The 25,218-nt window shown below is 44.8% G+C and overlaps 2 protein-coding genes across 2 annotated transcripts in view; one reads left to right on the top strand and one right to left on the bottom strand.

Annotated features, from left to right (window-relative positions):
* Positions 1-3,078, bottom strand: part of RIBC2 (RIB43A domain with coiled-coils 2) — a 146,759-nt gene extending 143,681 nt beyond the window's left edge. Inside the window, exon 1 of the mRNA XM_086952747.1 lies at positions 2,845-3,078. Within this exon, the coding sequence (XP_086808873.1) occupies positions 2,845-2,961 (117 nt within the window). The 5' untranslated portion in view covers positions 2,962-3,078. The remainder of the gene's footprint in view (positions 1-2,844) is intronic.
* Positions 3,079-3,524: 446 nt separating this feature from the next.
* Positions 3,525-25,218, top strand: part of SMC1B (structural maintenance of chromosomes 1B) — a 2,420,665-nt gene continuing 2,398,971 nt past the window's right edge. The window contains exon 1 of the mRNA XM_086952745.1: positions 3,525-3,725. Within this exon, the coding sequence (XP_086808871.1) occupies positions 3,527-3,725 (199 nt within the window). The 5' untranslated portion in view covers positions 3,525-3,526. The remainder of the gene's footprint in view (positions 3,726-25,218) is intronic.

The following is a 25,218-nucleotide window of genomic DNA, read 5'->3' as shown; positions in this document are numbered from 1 at the left end:
TTCACGAGAGAAGAAAGCATCAGAAATTAAAGAGAAGGATTTATAAACTCAGAAAGGAACAAGAGAAGGAATATGAGTTAGAGGAAATGCGAAGGGTTCAGTTTGAAAGAGATGACCAGACAGCAGAAACAGGGGTTTAGGGAGACTAATATCGAGAGAATCCAATGTGTGTAGTCTCCAAATTGGGTGAAAATTTTTCTGAAATTTTTGGGTGTTGTTTGGTGATTTTGAAATCACCAGATGAGAGAGTTGATGAAGCGAGCTTCAGAAATTATTTTATTCTGACTCGTGGATTCATTTCCCTGTAACATGAACTAATCAATTAATGAGCTGTTGCATGATTTGTTATATTAACTCAACCTAGATTACGTTTGCATCACACATGAACACGCGGGAACTAATAACATGTGCTCTTGTTGCATTTGCGAGTCTGTTTTGTAACACATGATTAATATTGTTTTGTTTGTCATGTTTGTCCTTTTGTCTTTGTCACTATTAATATGCGGCTGATCATTCATGGCATGTGCTTTATTATATGTGCTTACATGTTTGTCCTATGTTGTGATTGTCTGTCTGTGTATCATTTAATCATCTTTTTACTTTTTCAGAGATTTAAAGCTGGACTATTTGAAGAATGGTAGATATTTTATGTGCTGCTTTATTTGTTTGCTTCTGCTAGATGTCATTTATTAATGGGTTCATTATTAGCAATGGTCGGGTGGGTAACAGAAGGGTTTGTTTTACCTGAATTAATCATTCTTTTTGTGTTTGTTTAAATACTAGCTCAAGTGGTTTGAGGCCTAGTTCTGGTTCTGGTTCTGGTTCTGAAAAATGTTGGTCGGCCTGTACGTGAGCAGAGTTGGAGACAAGTGCAGTCATCTTGGAAACTTTCCATGGAACTTTGCTTTTGCATTACCTTTGAAAAGACTGTGGCTCTGACAATAGAGACTTATTCACGAACTGCTCTGGATGTTCTTTTTACAAGGCCGAGGAAGTGACAGGGATGATTTTGCCGAGCTTTGGTGGAAGTCAGAAAGGCAACTTTTAAATTTGTTGCAATACGCTCGGAAGTTGTTGTCCCTCCATGTGAATGAACAATAATGTGATGACGTTCTTACCCTGGGAGAGGTGGTTCTGGTGGTCTGACAGTCACCAACCAATCAGGGTGCTGAAGTTTATGGAAAAATTACATTTAGTTAGATTAGCGAGCAAAAATGGTATAAAAATTGGGCCTCTTGAAGGGAACGGGGCTGACTGTTTCCTGAGGGCGAAGTGCTGTCCGATTTCCCATGGATTTGTAAGCATTCAACTGTTTATTGAATTCATTTTCCTTTACAGGTCAGAAAGCTAACTTAGGGTTTAGGGTTAATGTTTTCTTTAATTCATTATTTCATGCAATGTTGAACTGCCAGATTTTGAACCAATGATTAATGTATTAAACTGAATAAATAAATAATAATTGTTTGATATTAATAAAGAGCTAATAAAGTTTATGCATTTTTGAGAATTCTAAATAAACTTTTAAAATGACAAGCTGGTCTTGTTTATTGTAGAAAGTTTAAAAACAACATATTAGATTCATTCGCCTCATGATTCAGCTGCTCTGTTGTTTCTATGGGCCTGGTATTGATTGGTAAGTCTGGTGGTAGATGGTGACATCATTTATGCAGAATTTTAGTAGGAGCGCTGGATCACTCTCGAGGTATCGCAAACATCATTAGGTGGGCATACAACCTGCTCCATGCAAAGGATGGTACACTTCGCTCCCTGCTTAAAACAGAGACCTTTGATAGTGATTCTACGAAGCACGTATTTTATAAAAACATGTCTTTCGCCTTCAAACTGGCGTATATTAGTACTGATCTGTTGCTGACTTGGACACCGCCTCAATTGAAACTCTTTTTAAAATGCTATACCCCAAGACTAAGCTTTGACCTTGACTCATCGCATTGCGCCAAATTAATTTTATATAAAAACTTTGCTGAATCAGTGGTATTTAAGAAAACCCAGAACTATATAGATTTTAATCTCACTCACGGCGCTAGGAGATTAATTATCCTGCTCCGGTTGGGCATTCTACCCACCCAAACTTTAACATCAAAATGGCATCAAAACGAGTCACCAATATGTAGCCTATGTAACGGCGGGGAGCAGGACTTAGAGCATCTACTGTTCATATCCCCCAATTTAAAAGTAGTAGCGGCGAGAGCAAAACATCTGTATCCTATGTATCTCAGATGCCGCATCACCACCGTCAAGGAATTGATTATCTCTTGCAAAACTCACCCTAATGAACTAGTTTGTTATAAACTTTATACATGTTTAAAACCTTTTTTATCTCTGTATTAACATGAGAACTTTTAAAAGCTGTAATAATCGAATTTTATATATTATTTGTGGTCCTCAGTGGAGTACCAAACCAAATAAAAACTTGTTACTTGTTATGTGAAAAGTAAAATAATCTAACATTTTTTAAAATACGCGTGTTTGAATATTTAATTAGAAACATGCTTTAACATATAAACCTGTATTGGGAAATCTCCAGTCAGATGGTCCCCTTGTGGTTTTTGGGGCCTTAAACGCTACAAATGGACGTGGTGTAAGCATGAAATGTCTTCTATCTTAACATTAAATGTACTTGCACTTTTGGCGCCTTTGGAAATGCAAATTTGCCCCATGACAATTAAATTATCCGAGGAAGGATAGTTATGTATACGCAAGTATGGGAAACATTTTCAACTGGGATTAAGCATAACACCGCATCTAAAGTGCAATAATACAGACAACATTATGTTCTACGAGGGCAGACATTTCCTCTTTACCTGGAATTTAGTTACTACTCACCCCGATGATCCGAACTTTGCTGTCGAAGACCCTGTTTTGCCTCTGCAGCTCAGCATTCTTCCGTCTCTCCCGCACAGAAGCTTCCTTCAAGTCCACGGGCAGATCCAATTTGTACATGTCGAATTGAACGGCGAGAGCAGTCTCGTAATCCCGGTTAGAGACACTACTGCGGGAGACAGGATCTGTGCAGGTACATCATCGTGTTTACTAGCGGTGTCAACGCAAATGTTACCTAGCAACCACGTTTACCCTTAAAACACAGAAGAAGGACTAGTGAGATTTTAGAAACACCGTGCTTTCATGTCTACAATGAGTAGGACACGGAATAAAACGGTCAAGGTTCGCGGACAGAAACAACCCAGCAGCCTATTTCACTGACTATGTGCTTTATTTATTAAAACAAGACAATGTCTCTAAATGTAATACATTACTTCTGTTCTAGCATAATACGTGTCTTAATACGATTTGTAAAGCTAAGACTAATGTTAATGAGCAAAAGATCTTCTTTTGAATAAGTTTTTTTTCCCACGCTTGTGAACATCCCGATAACATTTGCGAAGATGGTCCGCATCATGATTGACGCCCCAGCGTACGGGTAGACAGAAAGCCCCCGTAGCTCTCGGGCACGCTCTGGTCAAGTCTCGCGATACGTTGTTCTATCACGCGCGTAGGTTGAACTTTGATGCGTCGAAGATATCTCGTAGGACGCGATAACTATCTTCACTTGGCGGTGTATTTTCATTCATTGTTCATCAGATTTGCAGCCGCCTCAATGGGCTACTTGAAGCAGTTGGTTTTGCAGGATTTCAAGTCGTGGCGGGGCCGCCAGTTGATCGGACCCTTCAAACGCTTCAACTGCGTCATCGGACCTAATGGTTCAGGTAGCGCGCAGGTCGCCCCTCCCCTCCCACCCCGATCTAGGAAATTTCGCGATCTAATTTCAAGTTACCTACGCCCTTTAGTTGGCTATATTTGACTCCAAAAGGTGTTTGTGTAATACATCTGTACTTTATACCAACTTCTCTAACTCAATTTTCTCATTCTGTTTAATACAACAAGTAGCCAAGTACCGCATCAGTGAACGCAAGCATGTTTACTTTAATGGGGAGGTCTGGAGGATATTTTTTTTCCGTCAAGCAGCGCGTTAATTTTTAATATAATGCTCAAGTGACTTGTATAACAACATCCCCATCATGGCTTCTTTTGTAAATCTATTGAGGAAAAATGAGTGATGGGAAATACTGTGAGTGAATTTGAATGGCATGTTTTTACTGAGCTTTATAACAATGCTGACTGACTAAGTTGATTTCATTTATTGTACTGCAAGTGCGTACAGTAAATGCTCACCAACACTATTTTATCCATACACTCCCACCTACTTGGAAGTACCCGTTCTCTTGCAAACTTTAGAACAAATGCATGGGTACTTACTAGTGAATGTCATAACCCTTGGTCTCTTTTGTCCTTGCCACAGTCATTACTTTTGAGGTGGACAAACAGGAGAGAAAAAAGGAAACGTGGGTGTCGTGCTTTCACCTTGTTGTCTCAGGAGTGTCACGGAGTTAGAAGACAAGTCCACAACTTCACCCTATCACCACCACATGTCAGATTAAACACTGATGCATATAATGAGACCCCCCAGGATATTGCGGCATAGATTTGCAAATTTAGCGGCACAAAAATTGAAATTTAGCGGCATTATTTACTTGTAATCATGCCTTTTCAGTCTTTAATCAATGTAAACTGACTTAGCAGAGTACTCCACAGTGAAATAGGCATGTTTAAAGTGTCCAATCTGCATCTCGTGAGAGTGGGCCCTATTTCTCCCTGGGAGTTTCTAGCACCCATTTATGCACCCCTACCAGAATGTGCTACGCCTGTGGGCCAAGAGGAGTGTTTGCCTCAGGGCCAGAGTGAGTTTTCTTCTATGTCAACCTGCACATCTCTATCTGCACCTGACTTTGGTTTGGAATGAAGCCCGCAATTAAGTGACAGCAGAGGGGTATGTGCAGGGCATTAAGTGGGATGAAAAAACTGGGGGGGGCTCTCATAAGGGCGTGGCTGATGTAATTATGGGTGTGGCTTAAAACACTTAAGCTAAAAATCCGCACTTAGTATAAAGTGCTGTCCCAAATGGGATTTTGTTGCTTCTGTCCATTCATCCAGATATATCTGGAACTCAACAAGTAACATTACACCTACAGCAAGCCAGGACTATTGGTTTTGTCAATGGTTGTAAATTGCATAAGAGAAATAAGCAACAACCATGATGTCAGCTCAACATCCTATGTATGATTCATAATAGGAATATGTCCTTGTGTGGTGGAGCTCATGTAAAGCGCTCCAAGAATGCACCTGCTTTTAAGAATTACTGGTGCTGAGCACTGGCCAGACCTGGCCCACTTAAAGCCCTCAATTGCGAAATGCTGGATGGTCTTATTATGTCAACAGGTGCTAGGGAAGGCAGTGAAGGCTTTCAGCAATTTACTGCTTTACCCTCAGTCAGACTCGGGACTCTTTTTCATATCTTAACACAATGCATCTCTGCCTTCCAGCATCTGACTCGCAGTGGCAGTTTTGCATGTCCAATGCTTCTCCCCTGGCAACCCAGACCTCCTGTGGCTTCCATCAGATGTGCTGCTGCAGACCCTCCACATACTTCTGCTCTCTGGTTGTTGGAAATTCTGCCCTATTCTTAGCCGCTTGTCAGATGACCACATTGCCCTGTGGAGCAGGGGGTTTACATCGCATGCACTTCCTGCTGACTCGTGCACATCCTCTGAAGCACATGCAGTTCGCAGGCACCAGGATACCCTCACATTGACTTGGCCCCATGGCTGTTCTTGATTTGTTATCCTCAACTGGAGACGATAGGGCATTTATAAACAGCCCTGATCAAAGCTGTGCAGAAACATTTCTTCTTGTCTGCCTCTTACAGCTTGGCCAGGAGGGAGCAGGTATTGGACGACGGCACGTAATGGTGAAGCGCAGGTTGTACAAAACACAAGTTTTTTCAGTAACTCACTTTTTTTAATTTTACTAGAACGTTGTTTACTAAAGTTGGTTAAAATCGGAGGCAAAGTAGAGGTAATTGAATGTTTTTTTTCCATTAAATGAGAGTTAAGGTTCATGTGCTGGAACGATGAACGCTTATGATTTAAGAGTCTTGGCATGAATATGTATCTAAATATTGTTTTAACCTAATTTATTTCAGGATTCACTAGAAAAAACAAACCCGAGATAAAAGCTGTTCTCGTCCACAGAATGTGTTTGCAATGTGCTTTCCAGTATATGGGGGGGGGGGGAGGGGGGCACAGCCCATTAAAGGGCATTGTTTGTTTTGCTGTCTCCCGGTAGAGAAACTTTATTGTAAATATTGTGGCCAATATTGTTATTATCGCGGCCATCGTGGTAGTCTGCCGATTTCGCGATTTTTTTCGTGAATCGCGAAATGCTGGAGGGTCTGTATAATGATGACCAGGGGGAAAGAGGGAAACAAAACAAGGGTAGGAAGGGAAAACAAGGATTCTTCAGTTTTCACTACGGTCAGGACTGCTGCACTTCTTTGGTACACAAATGCTGCATAAAGAGAAAACATATAATTAATCCAAGACCCTCCCTATCTTTGTCTATGATACCTTGTCTATAAATATACCTTTACACTGAGAGGTTTAGTCGTTACTGTTTCCCTGTTGTGGATGAGGAGCATACCACATATGTAGAGTCCTGGATTCTGTAATAGAGAACAGGAATTATAATGATAGTAGGTAAACAAACCCTGTAATATAACTTCTCAGAATTAACCGAGAAAGTCCTTTCTCAGTATTCACAAAACGCTATTAGGAAATAAGCGTCTTAATTATTCTGACAACAGAAACATTAAATAAACAACAGCCAGCACGAAGGAGATATCCGACGCAGGAGTCTCCGAAATAAACTAACTCCATACCAGATGGGAAAATAATTCCGAGACAAAAACGAAAAGCTCACAAACCAAGCTAGTTCCAAACTTAGCTTAGAAATAATGTGAATAAATGTGGAATAACACGAGAGACGATAACTCACAGGTAACGCCACTCGCCGAACTTCAGAAACTCCAAGCTACACGCCTACACTCCTCGGACGCCAACCACCGTGACCCGGAACGATATCAGGAACCTGGCTAGAACGCGAAGCGTTTCCGTGTGTGTGAGGCGGACCTAAATTCCGTTCTCTAGGCATGCGCTAACCTTTGTGCATGCGTTCTGAAGGGAATACCGATTTTGCCAACCATCTCCCGTCTCCCCCTGCCAACCACGTCTACAGGCACGACAGAATACCCCTCCCACAACACCCCCCACCGGTTTGGGCTTTTGAGGGTATTTTCTATGAAAGGCTCGAACAAGGCGAGGTGCTTGTACCTGACTAGCAGGCTCCCACGAGCGTTCTTCTATACCATAGCCTTTCCAATGAATCAATTATTGGAGGTGACGTCTCACACGTCTAGAATCAATTATAGCCCCCACTTCATATTCTTCATTGTCATCTATTAATGTGGGAATAGGTATAGTAGGGAGGCGAGTCCCTGGTACTATAGGTTTCAGGAGGGAGACGTGAAACACAGAGTATATTTTCATGGGCTGAGGCAGTGTTAGCTGCAAAGCAACAAGATTTACTATTTTTCATATGGTAAAATGGCCTACAAACTTGGGTTTGAATTTACAGGAACCTTTCAAGGCTAGATATTTAGTAGACAGCCATACCTTCTTTCCTATCCTATAGACAGGTTCGGTTTTCCTACGAGTGTCTGCTTTTTTCTTGTAGTCAGTTTTAGCTTTATCGAGGTTATCTCGTATGTTTGAGTGCACTGTCTGCAAGTGATTAACCAAATCCGATACGGCAGGAGTATTACAGGAAGTTGATAGTGGCATGGGTAATACTCGGGGATGAAAACCATGAGAACCATAAAAGGGGGTATACAGAGTGGAGAAATGATGACTGTTGTTGTAGGATAATTGAGCAAGACAGACCAATTCATCCCACTCAGTTTGTGTTTGCAAGGTTTGACATCTAAAGAACTGTTCAAAACATTGGTTAACTCTTTCGGTCTGCCCATCCGTTTGAGGATGATGGCTAGATGATAGACGCACATCTATATGTAAACTTGTGCATAATTGCTTCCAGAATTTTGACACAAACTGTGTTCCTCTATCTGAACACAGAGGGTAAACCATGTAACCGAACGATGTTGTGTAAAAAGACCGTTGCCAATGTGCTGGATGAAGGAAGACATGTCAATGGGATGAAGGGAGCTGTCTTGGTGAACATATCCACCACAACCAGAAGGGTAGTGTTTCCTCCCTTGGTGCATGGAAGTTCTACAATAAAGTCCAAGGACACCGTGTGCCATGGTTCAGGAGGAGTGGGTATAGGTAGTAATAATCCCACAAGTCCTTCTTGTGCACATATGTGGCATGTACGTACACTCCTCGGACGCCAACCACCGTGACCCGGAACGATATCGGGAACCTGGTAGAACGCGAAGCGTTTCCGGGTGTGTGGGTCGGACCTAAATTCCGTTCTCTACGCATGCGCTAACCTTTGCGCATGCGTTCTGGAGGGAACACCGATTTTGCCAACCATCTCCCGTCTCCCCTGCCAACCACGTCTACAGGCACGACAGAGGGGTAACCCAACCCACCTTTTTGGTGGTATAAACGCTAGCTTATACACCTCCTTTCATGACAACACCAAGCCCATGGGGCCAGCAGTTAGTGATGGGAGGGTGGGTCGTAATGCTTGTGACGAGGACAATAAAGACTAAGAATAATGAGATTTACTGGTATTCTCCCATGTCCTTGTTCCATTAATTAGTTTTGTTTCAATTACTTACCAGTAATTGCATAACTCTTTGAGTCCTTCGCTCGCTTCTATTAATTACTGACATGAGGCATTCCTGCCTCACCAGACACCCATACCATGTAGTTTGTTTCACCCAATAAAAAGCACCCTTCTTCCTCCTGCAATATAACACCACACCAAAGATTGGTTGGCTGGACTACCCGGGAGGAAGGGAGGCAGGGATGTAATGAATGGAGGCAAGAGAAGAGGACTCAGAGTAATGCAATTACTGTTAAGTAATTGAAGCATTGTCCCTTCCTCGCTTCCTTTCATTACACACATGAGATGTGCAAAGCAAAAGGACAACCAACATTTGTAATGCTCAAAAACATGTTTATTAAACGATACAGACAAAAAGTATTGGACCACTATTCAGGCACCATAGTGGACAATACCTTGGACCCAAACACCTTGAACCGGTCCAGCTCCTTCACAATCTGGTAATGAGTCAAAAGTCAAAGGGGAAGCCCAGGTGGCTGCCCTGCAGATCTCAGCAATGGAAGCCCCCTGGACCTCAGCACAAGAGGTTACTCTGGACCTACCTTGAACCCCAAGGGAGAACCTCACCACAAGCCAAGTAGGTCAGAGAGATCAGAGTTCAAAGCCCACCTAATAAAGGAAGAGGTGGAAGGTCGCAACCCCTTATTCTCCGAGCCAAAATTGACAAACGAGGAATCGGAAAGGCAAAGGGATGCCACCATATCCAAATAGTTCAGGAGAGCCCTTCTGACATCCAAACAATGCAGCCATTTTCCCGCCTCAGAAGGAGACTCAAAAAAGGAGGTCAAAATCAGGTCCTGGTCCATATGGAACTGGCGATCAACTTTAGGATAAAAGGAGAGGCCTCAAAAGGATCTTGTCTTCAAAAACCCCACAAAAAGTATGCTTAAAAGTCAGTGTCCGGCTCACATTAAAGACGAACCGTTGAAAAAGCAAACAAAAAGAAAGCCTTAACCCCTTGCATGCTGATGACGGCCCCCATCCGTCATGCACTACGGTGCTCGTGTGCTGATGACGGCTGGGGACCGTCATAAACCCGCCCACTCGCGATTTTGCCGCACAGGCGCAGAATCGCGGCAGCATGCAAGGGGTTAATGGACAACAAACGCAAGTCCACAGATTCCAGGGGGTCAAACGGAGGAGCCAGCAATGCCTCCAAAACCAAAGGGATATCCCATGAAGGGAGGTGCTTCAGAAGAGAAGGAAGAACATTACTAAACCAGTTGAAAAGATGCCCCACCAAACCATCGGGATCAGACAGATTGTCCCAAGAACTCTGAAATCCTTAATAGCATCCCATTGAAGCTTAAGGGAGGCAATCTTCAACCGCAAAGACGCCCCCTCCTGCAGAAACAGCACCACATCAAACAAGTCAGAAGAAGCAGGGTTCAAACTCTTACCCTGAGACCACTTACTTAAAGAACACTAGTGACGCAAATAAGACATATTAGTAGAGGAGCGCCTAGCAGCTTGCAGAGTCTGGGCCAAACTAGCCAAAACCTCTTTATGCAGCAGACCGAGCCGTTCAACCTACAGGCAGCTAATCGCATCCTGGACTGAACATCCTGCTAAAACACCAGGAACACCTTGTCCTCTCCACTAAAAGAGGAAACCAAGAGGCCCAGGGCTGAAATGAATGACCAACACCCCCAACCTCCGGACCCTGAGAAGGAACTTGAAAATCAGTGGAAAGGGAGGAAAGGCGTAAAGAAGCCCCGGCGGCCACTGACAGGAGAGAGCATCCATAGCCCAAGCCTGCTCCTCTTGGGTCCGAGAGCAGAACAGTGGCACCTTGGCTTTGAGAAGACTCTCAAAAAAGTCTGTTACAGGACAACCCACACCTCCTTTAAGCTCCGGAAACAGCTCCTGGCAGAGGCAAAAATCCACCAATGACAGAATGGCTCTGCTGAGAGTGTCTGCCAGAGTATTGGAGACCACCTGAATATGGATTGCGGACACCACCAACTGTTGAGACTCCGCCCAACGAAACAAACTGTCCACCACCAGAGCTAGAAAAGGAGACCTGGTCACCACCTGCCTGATCACATAAGCCGTGGTTGTAACGTTGCTGGTCCTGATCAGAACAACCGCCCCCTTCAGAAACCGAGAGAAGGCTCTCGGAGCCAAGGGGACAGCCTCCAACTTCTTCCAATTCGAAGACCTCCTGCTCTGAGACTGGGGCCAAGAGCCCATGATCTGATGTTCTCCCATCCAGCCCTCATCCGTCGTGACAATTAAGGGTGCATGAGGGGAGAGACACACACACCCCTCAGAACATGCTCCCTTACAAGCCACCAACCCAGGTCCCCAAGAATCTGTGGGGAGACTGGAATCTTAAAAGATCCGGGAAGGCAATGGGGAGACCAATGGGCCAGGATGTGAGCCATCAGTATGTGCAAATTAATGCAAGCCAAGGGAACCACAAACCCTGTCGCAGCCAGATCTCCTTGAACCTGGAGCCAACGTGCCACCACTTGAAAGGGCTGGGTCAAAAGACCCAGAAAGTGTGACTGGATCCTTCCCACCCGCAACTCGAGCGATATGACCATGCACTAATCGGTACGAAACCTTGCCCAAATAAAGAGACAGTCCTGGGCCGGAACAAGGCAGGATTTGTCTGGCTTGATAAGAAAACCGTGCCCCTGCAAAATGTCCAGTACCACCCCTGTGTGTTTGCAAGCCAACAGACTTTAGGAAGCGCGAACCAACTGGTCGTTGAGGTAATGATGAAGGAAAATCTCCTGACAGTTAGCCACCGCCACCAAAGGAGCCAACAGCTCCGTGAAGCCCCTCTGGAGGAATTCAGACTGAATGGCAATACAGCAAACTGAAAGAGGCAGTCCCCTATCGCAAACCTCAGAAACGTCTGATGATCCAGAGCCATGGGGATGTGGATGTATGCATCTTGTAGGTCTATGGAAGTCAAAAAGTCCTGGACACTGACTGAGGGAATTATGGACTATAAGGTCACCATTTTGAAATAAACGGTCCTGACCATCTATTCACTCTTCACATCCAGAACCTGCGTGAAACTACCAGACACCTGAACAAAAAAAGGAATTTAATAGCAACCCAGTCCCTGCTCCTCCACAGCAGCCAGCAAAATTGCCCTTTTCTCCAGAAGAGGCTGATCCCCTCCAGAAGAACCTGTCTCTTCCCTGGGTCCCTGGTGTTTGGAGTATGTATGGTGCCCCCTTCGGAAGGCAGAGTGACAGTCGATACGATAGCTGCTCCTGACAGTGTTCAAGGCCCAACGCTCCCTCACATCCCGATTCTAGGCACACAGAAAAAAACAAGTCTTCCGGTCCCAGGAATTGACGCCCCCTGCAATAGTAGTAGGATTTCCTCTTGAAGGAAGAAAACTGAAACTTGGCGCCGCCAAGGTTGACCACTTTTTGGGCTGGAACTTCCTCTGATGCTCAAAAAAAGCCTGGAAGGCTACCAGGAGGAACAAAACTAAGAAGAGGAAGTAAGCTGATCCCAAAAGCGATGAGAATAAGCCTTCCCTTTGTACAGGAAAGCATGCTTGCGATCCTTGAAAGCCTTGATAGTCATGCTGTCTAATTTATCCCCAAACAGCAATTTACCCTCCAAACGGGATTTTCAGAAGAGAAGATTTCTCAGAAAAGGCCGCCTTCCAATCACGCATTCTGAAATTCCTCCGAGCCAACACCATGGAACCAGTCGCCTTGGCGGAGGACTTCATGACAGCTGAAGACATGCCCGCCAGCAACTTGGCCTGTTCCATGTAACAAGCAACTCTGAACAATCCGTCTCCTGCTGAACTGCTGTGGACAACTTCTCAAAGTCGGAAAGGAGACTGAGCCGCATACTAGAACAAGAACAAACCTCTCCTAGGTATCACATCAATACATCTGTAATATATCCTTCATTAAATATATATTAACATTGTCCCACAGCAAAACTTCTTAGAAAAACATATTCTTTTTTATTATAATTTTCTGACATAAATAATATAATCATAACACAATAGTGTTATCAACATACTCTTTCTATATGTACTGTATTTTTAAATATACAAATATAACATATACAAAAAACAAATGTTTTATTTTTAGCAAAAAAATATATAATTCATTCATCTGATCACACCAAGCATCCAAGCAATCATCCAGAACTACCAAACGCACCTAAACCACAGAGAAGTATTTGAGACAAAACATGACCGTGAAAAATTACATAGATTTTACATATACAACAAAGCAACAGAAAGAAAAAAGAGAAAGCGATGACGCGAGTTTCGGAAAAGGATCCGTGCCCCCAGTTCCTTCATCAGGGCGCAGCAGATAAAGTTTTTGGTAGACGTAACTTCTTCTTCAAATATTGTGACATAAGTCAAAATAATAAGATAGCAACAAGGGGGCTCAATCTTAAATTTATATCAAACATCATGATATCATCTGTGGGGGACAATGGAACATAAAGATACAAATTACAAATCAGTTAAGTTCAAAACTTCATAGCTAAAACAATCCGCTGCTGGAGAAACCAACACCAGTGTACATAAAAATGTCGAGGGAAACATGATGAGATCAAACAGGGAAAATGTGTTGGAAAAAAAATGAAACAGTAAAGAACCAGAGGAGATTCAAACTAAAAAGATGTGCTGGAAAAAGATAAAGTACACTTGAAAAATAGAAAGAGTCAAATAGCCGTGAACAGATGAGAATACATGTGAACCCCTGTGACAAACAAGGATATAGATCGTGCTCACACATACCATGAGTTCCGCTGACCTCCAAAAAATCTATAAAGGCGGAAGACTTGTACCATAAAGACTGATCTTACTAGGTACTGTAATCCGGAAAGCTAAATCTGAAAATAAAAAGTAATATAAATAACCTCAGAAGGCGGGAGGCCAGCCTAACTTAAACAAAGATGGAATCTATGTCTAGGATTAAAAGAGGAATCAGACTATAGGCACAGGACTAATGTCAAAATGAAATCTCGCGTATGCACCAATACACTCATGACATGTTGAAGGGGCTAATCAAGGGGACAAGAAAACTAGAATAGACTTCCTACCCACATAATATAACGTTGCACTCCCACTTACCCTTGTAGACATAAAGCCAAAAGGCTATAACGGACGTGTTCAAGGTGAAATAGTGAATGAAGTAATTGCCCCAGCGAAACGCAGACCGGCCGATGTCCTAATGCGCTGCATAAAATGTAAGAAAGCTAATTAGCCAGATATCCCTCCCTGGGCTAAACCCCCAACCCGGAGAGCAGAAATTAAACAGTCAGCATACCTATAAAAATAGCTGACAATGATAGCCCAGGCACATAACTTCAAAGTAGACTGGCGGAGTCCATAGTTAAACCACCGTAGAATAGCGTAAGCACTGCATAAACAAGAAAAATAAAAACTCAGTTACAGAAACACAGGGGGCGCAGCCTGCACCTCGCCCTTACACATAATAATCTAAACTAATGGGACCGCCACGTTAAGTATGTCCAGAAGAAGGCATACAAAACGGTTCACCAAAGCAGATGCAATCGGTAACCAAAATTATAAAATAAGTCCGGGCTAAGTACCTGAATGCACAACGTAGATCCTCGTCTGACTCGACGTCCTCAGGCAGCGTGAATGGATAACGGCTTACAAATCCGTCTTCCCTATATATTCGTACGCCTAATGTGAATTCAGGACACCTGCTTAACGATGAAGGGGCCACAGACATAGAGAGCGGACTAAAAACGTGATGGTCGCGTCAGAAGGCGCCATGTTTGACAAATGGAAAAAATACAAAATCAGAAGAAAAATATAATAACTCCAAACCATAGGCTGAGGGTCAAGGATCAAAGAATAATAATGATAATAAAATGAAGACAGCAAAAACTACCGGACTGTGCAGCACGCAAAGATGAAAATAAAAATAGAAATAATAAGCACCAAAGTAGTACCCGGAACTATGGAGACAGCCTGGGGTCAAAATACCGCTAAACGGATATGAAACAGATAAGGAACAAGCATTTACAATGCAATGGTCTCGGCATCATTAAAGGTAGAGCTATTGGCATTGCTCATGACATTTCTTTTTTTTTTCTTTAAATCATAAATACATGGCATTGTCATTTACATTGCCAATAGCTTAATCGTTAAATAAATGGCATTGTCATTTACAATGGGCAACTGCAAGACTTTGTTTGTAATGTAAGCCATGCTTTCGCAGTACTGTTGAATTTCATTATTCCTCGCCTTGTGCTATTTTTCAGCCGTATATATGGAAATCCTTATAATTAAAAAATTACCACAATTCATTTAAAGTGATTAATATATGTAGTCAGTGGCATTGATCCAGCCCTTCTAGACCTTCTTTGGACAAATATAAACAAATCAACTACCCAGGAGCGTGGCCATGTAGGGATTACTGAGTTAAGCATACTGTAGCGCTTTAAAATCTCAGTTCAGTTCAGTTTCCCTCGACCTAAAAAGGACGTTTTCGAGGTTTTTTACATCCATTGCTCGCTTGTATGTTTTTTGTGGTGAAGCTGTAAGCTATTGGTGTTAGGAAACCCCCGGCCTGGTCTTGAACATGTGGTCATAGACTGGAGTCTGTAGCAATTCTTTGTAAATCCTTACATTTTGCACAGCAGTACGTGATCTACAACTGGTGTTAAAAATTTCAGAGACTCTTTGCTTTAAGCGGATGTGAAATGTAAACCTCTCACTAGGTAGTACCTGGGGCCTTGGTATAGGGGTGCCAGAGAAGTGGATCTGGTGGTGTTTAAATGTTAACTCAGCCACTTGGCCATTTCCTAGGCCACCACCGCCCCCTCTCACCTCCACACAGAAGTAAATTTACTATTCTAACCAGAGCTTTTAAACTTTCATGGTCCATGCGTGAGGATCCCATTCAGTCTAGGTTTTTCCTTTGCATTCTGGAACTTGGAGTAATTTTACAGAGTGCAGGGAAAAACTCTAGATTGCTTTAGGTACTTTTGCATGGGCAACGCAGGAGCTCTGTTGTAACTCCAACCGTAGACTATCTGTAGACCAAGCGCATGATTAGTTGAACTTCTAGGGAGAAATTTATGTGAGGTCAAGGCTTTGGCAGTCTGGTTTGGAAGATGTTTTCAGTGCATATTTTCACTTTCTGACGTGAGCATGATGATTTTTTTTTTTAAAGGACAACCAGGACAGGGTAATATGGGTCCCACTAACATGTAGCAATATGGTAACCATTTCCTGCTTTTAGCTTTTTTGTAGAAGGCACTCACAGTGACCACTCAGTGAACGTTCACAAAAGCCTACAGAAACATAACAAAATAAAAGAAACATCATTTCGGCAGCAGCAAGCTTGTGCATTTTGCTACGTGTTGAGCCCTCGTGAACCAGGGAACGGGATTTGTGACACACCACAAACTATGATGTAAAATAAATTAATTAAATGATTTTTGGGCGTGCCTGGATACTCTGTTGTTAGAGACCTGATCTAACATTCCACCACCGAGCACTGTCTCTCGCGCGCAGACCCAGATCCGCATTCATTTAGCACGAAGGCTCGCGCCCCTTCCGCGCGATTTCCGTTTTGTAACAACTGCCGCCTTTGTTCCTCTGTGGGAGTGGGGGGGAAGCTAGGATGCCTTTTTTTTCCCTCTCCCAGCACAGTTGCAAAGAGGACTTGCATAAATACAAACAGATAGCGCATGAGGGATTTGGAACAAATTCCCCTTCCATCTGTTAGCTGCAGACTGCGCTCTAAAGCTGGCTGACCACCCACCCGCTCATCCACACACCCACTCGCGGACAATAAAAAAATATGAAAAAAAAGACGAGATTACCGCAGAATTGGAAAAACTGGCAGCTGTTAAAAGAATTGCTCATTAGTATTAATTGGCAAGCTCCGAGTAAAGCAGGAAGAGGCGACAGAGCACGAGCCTGTTTTTTCAGATGAGCAATATTTCTGCAATATATGCCTGGCATGTAGTTGTTAAACATTTATTTTGGACATAAAATATGCTTATTTAGTTGTGTTACCAGGTGGCTTTATGTCACTGGGATCCAGTATTTTTCCAGACAGTCTTTCATTGGTCTACCAAATGCATTCTGTGACTTGTAGTCCTGGCACTCGTTCATTTAATTTGAGCCAAGCTGACTTTTCTTGTGCACTTGCCTTGTAAAACCCTATGCGCGACCTTCTAAGATAGATTTTATGAGGGTTACTTGATGACTCAATGGCACTGGGAAATTTACCTCCTCAACCTTACCTTGCTGCAGAACGTCGAGCCGGGCATAGTAAGAGACATTGGGAGCAGGCACCTAGCGCAGAACCAGGGCGGGAAACATACACGGACAGTTCACGGCTCCCCACGGCCCGTCTCGCTTCCCAGCAGCCCGGGCTCTCAGCCCTGGAGACCTCATCAGCGGGAGGGGGCGGGAAAAAGACACGGACAGCGGGAGGGGGGGCGGGAAACATACACGGACAGCGGGGCAGAAGGCAGGGGGAAGAAGGCAAGAGGACAGCGAGGAACGGCTCACCTTCACTGCGAAGGAAACAAAATGGCTGCCTCAAGCTTCCGAAATTTTTCGGATTCGGGGGTGTGTTTTGCTGTTTTGAGTGACAGACAACGTCACTGTCTAAAGAACAGCAAAACTTACGCCCCCAAATCTGAAAAAGACGGAGCTTCTTTGGAGGGACGGCTCTCTCCTCCAATGGCTGGCCTCCGTTTAGGAAGCCAGCCAATGGAGGAGAGACAGGGCAGGGAAGCGGGTTCTAAAGCCCTACTAAGTAACATTAAATCTCCGGACTGGAAGCTGCGCTTTGCGCAGCTTATAGGTCCCTCGACCTAAAAAGGGGGGGAAGAAAGTGAAAATAGGGTATACTAAAAAGTAAACCCAATCCACGAGAAGGACTCTATGCAACAAAGCAAAATAAATATTGTAAAAAGAAGAGATAGGAGTTATCATAAGATGAAATAAAGCTCCTGAAAAATCGTGGTAGTAAATCAAACCACCAAAACTGAAAAAAAATATACTTTAGATCGCGAACCATCCCAAGATAGTCCAGAAGATGTATGTAAACAAATAAGGCTTATCTGGTCAGGACCTCAAAGTAAAGAACGATCAAACACTAAGGAACAGACCAAAGGGGACAGCAAGATCATAGAAGGGCATTCGACCAAGGTATAAATTTATTCAGCCCTGTGACTGCTGTCTGGAGAGTGTAGATCCAATACACCTCTCTTTTTTCCTCTCAGGCCATTGATGTTGTTATCCTTTGGATTATGGACTTTTTGCAAAATAGTCCATTGGATGTCTGTAAGCAGATGATGTTTTTCTAGCCAATGTGCCACTAAGGTGCCCCTCTCTTACTGTTCTTTGTGGCAGATTTATGTTCACTGAGTCTAACTCTGAATTCTCGACTCGTCTCACCAACATACCCCTTGGCGCATGGGCACAGAATGAGATAAATTACATTTGCGGACCTACAATTGGTCATTTCACTGAACAGGAACTTTCTTTTACCCCATACTAATTCAGCGGAAACAATCGCTGAGCTGCAGCCATGGCAATTGCCACATCTGTGGGTGCCATAGATGGGTTTGCTACCCGTGATGGACTTCTGCAGGACAGGGCAAGCAGTGTCAAACTTGGAATGGACTAAATGATTTCACAAGTTCTTATTATGGCGAAAGGCAAACATAGGTTTAGGCATAGATGATTCTTGGGTACCCGCATTCAGAATATGCCAATGTGAGCATATAATCTGTCGCAGTTCATTGTTTACATTAAAATGACGGGTAACACACACACTAGTTTGGAGTCACTGATGCCATTTTTGTTCTGTAATAAGGCATCTCTGATGTAATACTTGGCTCTTTTATAGGACTCCTTAATTAGTCTTGATGGATATCCTCATAATAGGAGTTTGCTTCTCAGTTGTTCAGTATGGACCTCGAAGTTGTTCATACTTGTACAGTTGCGTCTCAACCTTAAAAATTGGCTAAACGGAATACCATCTTTTTGACTACGTGGGTGGAAACTTTGATATGGAAGTAGGGTGTTTCGCGCGGTTGGTTTGGTGTATGACACCTCAATCACACCCTCTATAGCCTGAATCTATATATTGAGGAACTCAATCCGGTTCTTATTCATGTTGGTACTTAACTTTATGTGAGGATCACATAAGTTAAGCCAAAGGGTGAACTCGTTAAGTTGTTCTTCCAGGTCCACTCCAAATAAAGAAAATATCATCGATAAAACGATGCCACTTGTGAATATTCTCAAAAAAAGGGGCGATTTCATTAAAAATGAAACTGTCCTCAAATTCGCCCATATAAATATAGGCGACCTTAGGGGCACAAGCTGCGTTCATACTTACTCCCTGAATTTGTTTAAAGATGGACTTATTACATTCAAAATAGTTCTCCTGAAGGATGGTACTCAGACATTCAAGGATAAAAAGATTATCCACATGGTTGTTGTTCTTTTCCAAAGCTTTCTTAACTGCTTCTAATGCCTCCTGTTAGGGGACGTTAGTATACAGCGCCTCTATATCCATAGCGACTAGGATGTCAGTATGTTCATTAAAAGCAAGTCCTTATAATGTGTCCTGTATCTTTTTAAACATTTTTTTAAAAAAAGCATTTTATTGAAGAATCAAACAGTACACTGCCTCATGCCTACAACCCGGAGGCCGGCGGCTATCGGACGAGGATCATTTTTACACAGCACACATTTTGCCAACAACCTCAGGGGCAGGCAGCGCACCACTCTCCGCCAGATCATGTCAAATAGTGTCAATGTACTTTATCGAAGTGTCATTATGAATTTCAATAAGAACAAAGAACAACCCCCCCCAATACCACCCGCCTTGTCGTTTCAGAGTCCGAACATGATGTTCGCCAGTTTGCAGACATAGTCCCAAGGAAATGTGCATGCCCAATCCCAAATAGGACAGTGTTACCACGGCGCTGCCATCCCATTACACTCACATGGAAGCACAAGGTCCCTCCTGCATCCCTCCTTCCCTCGACACAAACCAGATTATCAATATACTATGTTCCAGTGATTAGTCTGACTGATAGTCCACACCTCCCTTACTCAGCTAGTCAGCAAATGGGGCCCAAATATCCACGGGTCTAGAACCTCTGGGCATCTGTTCCCAGAATAACTCTAGCTGGTCTTTGCAATATGTGACTGCCTTGATTCAGTCGGCTACTGCAGGTGGTCTCTGCTTCCTCCAGTGTATTGCCACCTGTCTCTTAGCCATCAGCAGCAGCATCGCAGTAAGCCTGCGGTGCAACACTGGAACATCTCGCACATATCCCAGCAAAGCCAGCATGATCGACCCATCCAAGGTGTCTCCTCTTATGTGTCCAATATGTTTAAATATGTCCAACCAGTATCGTGCCATGTGAGTGAATGTAGCATCTTGCGCAGTGCACCGCCAACAACTGTTATCCGCCTGAACTCCCATGCGGTGCATTTGCGAAGGAGTGCGATATAGGCGGTGTAAGTAATTAAAATGTATAAGCCTCAGTCGGTAGTTGGGCGACAGATATTCAAGCTGAGTACAGCAGTACAGCCATTGCTCCTCAGTTATGGCCAAATCTGCTTCCTCTCCCCATGCCTCCTGCGATCTGGTACCAGTGAGTGAGTTCTCCTTTTGTGTTATGCTATAGATGCGTGTTATAAGCTTTCGGGGCGATGGGTTAGCCAGCACGTTTTCCAGCGCGGACAACATAGGGGGTTCGCTTGGGAAGTCCTTATAGGTGGCTCTGCAAGCCGCTCGCAGCTGGTAGTAAAGTAGCATATCAGAGGCCGTAGGGGCCTGTAAGTCACATATTCCCTGTAGCATTAAGAATTCTCCGGCCGGATACAGATCGCTTCCCTTGTGTAGCTTGTGTGCATGCGCCCTTCGCGCTATGGCTCAGTCTAAAAGAGGTTTGAGCAGTGGGTTGCCACTCAAAGGCATGGATGGAGCATAGAGCACCTTTAGGCGCGCCCTCTTCGCGATCTTTCCCCACCGTACACTTTCAACAGTATCGATGTCTTGTCGTGGGTGCTTATATGGCTGGAAAACAGCTGCATTTAGGGGGAGCGGCGCAACCCTATCTATTTCTATCGCCACGTGAGGCTGAAACGGAGTAGGGTGTTGCCAATAATGTAAAAACTGAGCTTGTGCGCTGTATGCATAGAGTTCAAAATCTGGGGCCCCCCTGCGAAAAGGGTAAAGTCAGTATCTGCCACGAAACTCGGGGCTGTTTGCCAGCCCATACCAGGTCTAACACGTTAGTACGTAAACGTTTGAAAAAATGCGAATTTAGCGGCATCGGTATGTTGACAAACAAATACAGTAATTTAGGGAGGAGTATCATCTTTGTGATGGCTATGCGACCTGTCACGGACAAGGGGAGACACCTCCACCTTGCTATCTTACCCTCTATCCATTCCATGGCCCTGCCATAGTTTGTCGTCCACAGCTCTTGCAACGTTCTGCTTATGTGGATGCCTAGATAGCGCACTGCAGTTTCCGCCCATTCGATCGGAAATTCCGACACAAAAGGAGTGGTCTCGTCAGTCAGTGGCATCATTGTCGACTTAGCCCAGTGTATCTGAGCTCCAGTGAGTCCTCCATAGCTTATGAATTCCCTCATTAATGTATCGAAATTTTCACAGGGATTAGTCAAATAAATAGTGATGTCGTTCTCATACAGTGAGACAAGGATTCCCCGCGTGGTGAATCCTATACTCATGTTGTTGCCGGAGCTTCGCCGCTAGAGGCTCCGTGGCAATAGAAAACAGTAAGGGAGATAATGGGCATCCCTGCCTAGTGCCTCTGGTGATGGAAAAGGGCTTGGAAGTCTGGCCATTTACCCGAACTCTGGCCGTTGGCCCAGTGTAGAGGACCTGAATTTGTTTAATAAATAGCGGGCTGAGGCCTACGCGAGAGAGTAGTGTAAATAGGAAGTTCCACTCTGAGGAGTCGAACGCCTTTGTGGCATCTAGTATGGCCGCCGAGGCTTGTACATGCGGTGCCAGATAGTGGAGTACTCCAAAGATGGTACGTAGATTATGGGCCGTGGATCAGCCCGGTATGAAACCAGACTGTTCAGACAGCGCGATTTGCGGTAGCATAGGCTGTAGCCTGTCCGCAATCAATTTGGCATAGATCTTCGCATCCAGATTGATGAGGGAAAGAGGACGGTACAAGTCCGTCTTGGTGGGGTCCTTGTCTGGCTTCAAGATTGTAATACTGGTTGCCTCTCGCAGTGTGGGCGGCAGCGTCCCAGTCTCCATGGCCTCCTGGTACATCTGTAGCAACCGGGGCGCCAATATGTCAACATATTCCTTACAGAAGGCTGCTGTCAGACCGTCCGCCCCTGGGGCTTTATCTCCCGGCATGGCACTAATTACTCGTCTCACATCTTCCACTGTGATGGGCAGCTCCATGTATTGCAGAGCTCCATCATTAAACCATGCCAGGCATATCTCATCTAAATAATCGATTAAATCAGTCTACGACTGAGCCACCCTTGAGGTATATAGCTCTGAATAATATTGAGAAAATTCCTCCAATATATCAGGAGGTGTATGAAGTACTGTTCCCTCTGCTGTGTGGAGTTCAGATATGTAGGAGGCTCCCCTAGGCGTTCCAAGCAGGCTCTCCAGTGTCTTGCCAGGCCGATCGCTTTCCCCATAGCGCTTCACTTGTGCATATTTATGCAGATATGCTGTCTCTCTCTCTCAGCCTCACTCTGAAACTCAGTGAGTTTAGTCCGTATACTAGCAGCAGTGTGAAGGCCTGCTCATCTGCTGCCTCTCAAGCTCCCCAATATCTCGCTCTAGTCTCTGTAACGTATTACGGATATCTCGTAGTACTCCAGTTTTTAGGGCGATACAGTCTCCCCTCGTTACAGACTTGAAGGCTTCCCATAGCACCCCAGGAGAGTCTACTGAGCCCTCGTTATGCGTAAAATAGTCCTCGATCCGAACTCGAAGGTCTTCCCAGAAGACCTGATCTCGCAAGGCTCCCGTCGGGAACCGCCATGTGAAAGGTTGAGTGTATGCCGGGGTGAGGCCAATCCTGATCTGCGCTGGGGCATGATCCGACAGTGTACGGGAGAGGTGCGTAGCGTCCTCCAGCCAAGCATGAAGATCTCCAGTTAGCAACCAATAATCGAGTCGCGACCAGGCATTTCTGTGATGTGTAATACATGTCCCTTCCTTACTCGTTGGGTGCGTGGCCCTCCACGAGTCTATCAGATGGAGATCAGCCATGATCTCACGGAGGAGATCCGCTGCCTTTGGATGGTGCACACGAGAAGCCCCTTGTCTATCAAGTTCGGTAGAGAGGGTTACATTGAAGTCTCCGCCCCACATTATCGCGATGTGTCCCAGCTTTTTAAGCTCATGCCAGATGTGTTGAAAGAATTCCGGGCTGTCAGTGTTAGGGCCATACGTATTTACCAGGGCTACAGTCGTGTTGCAAAGTGCTCCCACCAATATTATGGATCTGCCTTCTCTATCTGTAATCGTGTTGTGTGTGCGCCAGTGGAGACCCTTTCTCAGCAATATTGCCACCCCCCTGGAGTAACTGGAGTAGCCAGTAGCGACTACCACCTCCCACCGTCTATTCCTCAGTGTGGTCGCTGCCGAGCCAATTAGGTGCGTTTCCTGCAAGAAACAGATATCCACCCCATGCCTTGTTAAATATGAATGTATAAGTCTGGTCTTCCTGGGATCGTTAAGACCCCGCACATTCCATGTAAGACATTTCAGTGAGGTTACAATAGTTGAATTAGTAATCGCAGCCATTAATATAACAATTGCAAGTCAAGTTCTGTTGGGACGGTGTCACACTCCCAGACATTTCAACACCCATTAATATGCATCTACGCTGTGTCGAGATTAGTCGGCGAAACCATATCTCATATTCACCATGCACAATGTCTAATCGCAACTTTCGATATGGTAAATCTCTTCTGAACGACAATACCTGCAACCAGAACAGTCCCCCTTCCCTCCCCCCACACCAACCCCCCAATTAGGTTGTGCATCCCAGCCACCCCCCTCCCCTACTTGCCGACAAATCAAAATAGAAAACCAAACATAGGGAATCATCACAGTGGGTACGATGGGTTACCAGCATCTACCCCTGCGCTTTTGGCAGGGTGGCCAAGCTGCAACTGGTACATTAGTGCTCCCTCCCCTTGCCCACAGTCATCAACAACAAGTAATCTTACTCGGCAGTCTCTGGCTACGTTGTATATCAAGTCTCTCTCATCAATCCAGGCTGATCATCTTATCTTGACCGTACCAGCTTCCGCTCTCCGTCTACCTCAGCCTGCCACCAGCTCCACAACTGTCACAAACAATGGCAATCAAATCTAGTCATTATCACTGAGTCTGTCCTGCATTTCGCCATCAGCCTGTGACTTGTAATTTGTGATCCTTGGCCAACTGTTTCGCAAATGTAAATGCGGCCTTCGCGTCGGTGAAGAAGGTGGGTTTCCCAGGGCCTTGCACTCTCAACTTCGCCGGATAGATCAGAGCGTATTTTGTTCCGATTTGTTGGAAAATCTTTCTGGCTGGAAGAAACTCTCTCCTCGCCGCCTGGACCTGCACTGTAAAATCAGGGTACAAGGCAATCTCGTTCCCTTTGTATTGAATAGCTCCTTTCTCGCGAGCAAGGCGAAGTATCGTGTCGCGGTCTCTATGGTTTAATACTCTCGCCAGGATCGGCCTCGCAGGAGCACCCGGCTTAGGCCTTGGGCCCAGTGTTCTATGCGCTCGTTCAATTAGGAACAATGGTGAGAGTCCAGGGCCGAAGAGGTCTTCATCATACCTTCCACAAAAAGCTCCATGTTGGAGATGTCTGAAGATTCCGCCACACCTGTAATGCGTATGTTATTTCTGCATGAACGCGCTTCCAAATCCTCATTCTTTTGGTGTATGAGCTCCAGTACCTTCTCCATGCCCCTGAGCTTCTTTTCCACTTCCGTCTGCCCCTCCTCAGTCTCCGTCACCCTTGTCTCAAGGACACTCACCCTGCCCTCTTGTTTATCCATTCGCTGGGTGATTTTATCCATCCTGTCAGCCAATGCGTCCATTTTGGAGTCTATCCCTTTCAACCCGGCTTTCAGCTCTTGGAACATTGCCTTAATATCGTCTGCAGGCAATTGTCTCTCCGCGTCCCCCTCAGCTTGCTGGCGATCTCCCTCTTCAGCCTCTGTTGACTTGGCCCCCCTTTTCCCCCCTTCAAAGTTTATGCAGGGTTGGTGCGTGTCTGGCTTCCCCATGGCGCCTCTGATCCAGGCGTCGCAATGTCAACTTGTCTGGTTAGGCAGGTCTCCTGTCTCCCCCCGACAGGGATCGCAGCAAATTACACCCTCGATGAATGTAGGGGTGGCAGGCAGTGATGGCCAACCGTGCGTGCCCCTATGCCACTCAGCTACTCTTGCTTCCTACATACGATGTAGTGCCGTGAGGGGAGCAGACAGCGTGCTTCCCTGCCGCCAAAA

Source organism: Lissotriton vulgaris, chromosome 1_2 (genome assembly GCF_964263255.1).
Source record: "Lissotriton vulgaris chromosome 1_2, aLisVul1.2, whole genome shotgun sequence".
NCBI lineage: Eukaryota > Metazoa > Chordata > Amphibia > Caudata > Salamandridae > Lissotriton > Lissotriton vulgaris.
Note: the sequence above shows the minus strand (reverse complement) of the source record. Positions and strands in the feature narration are given on the sequence as shown.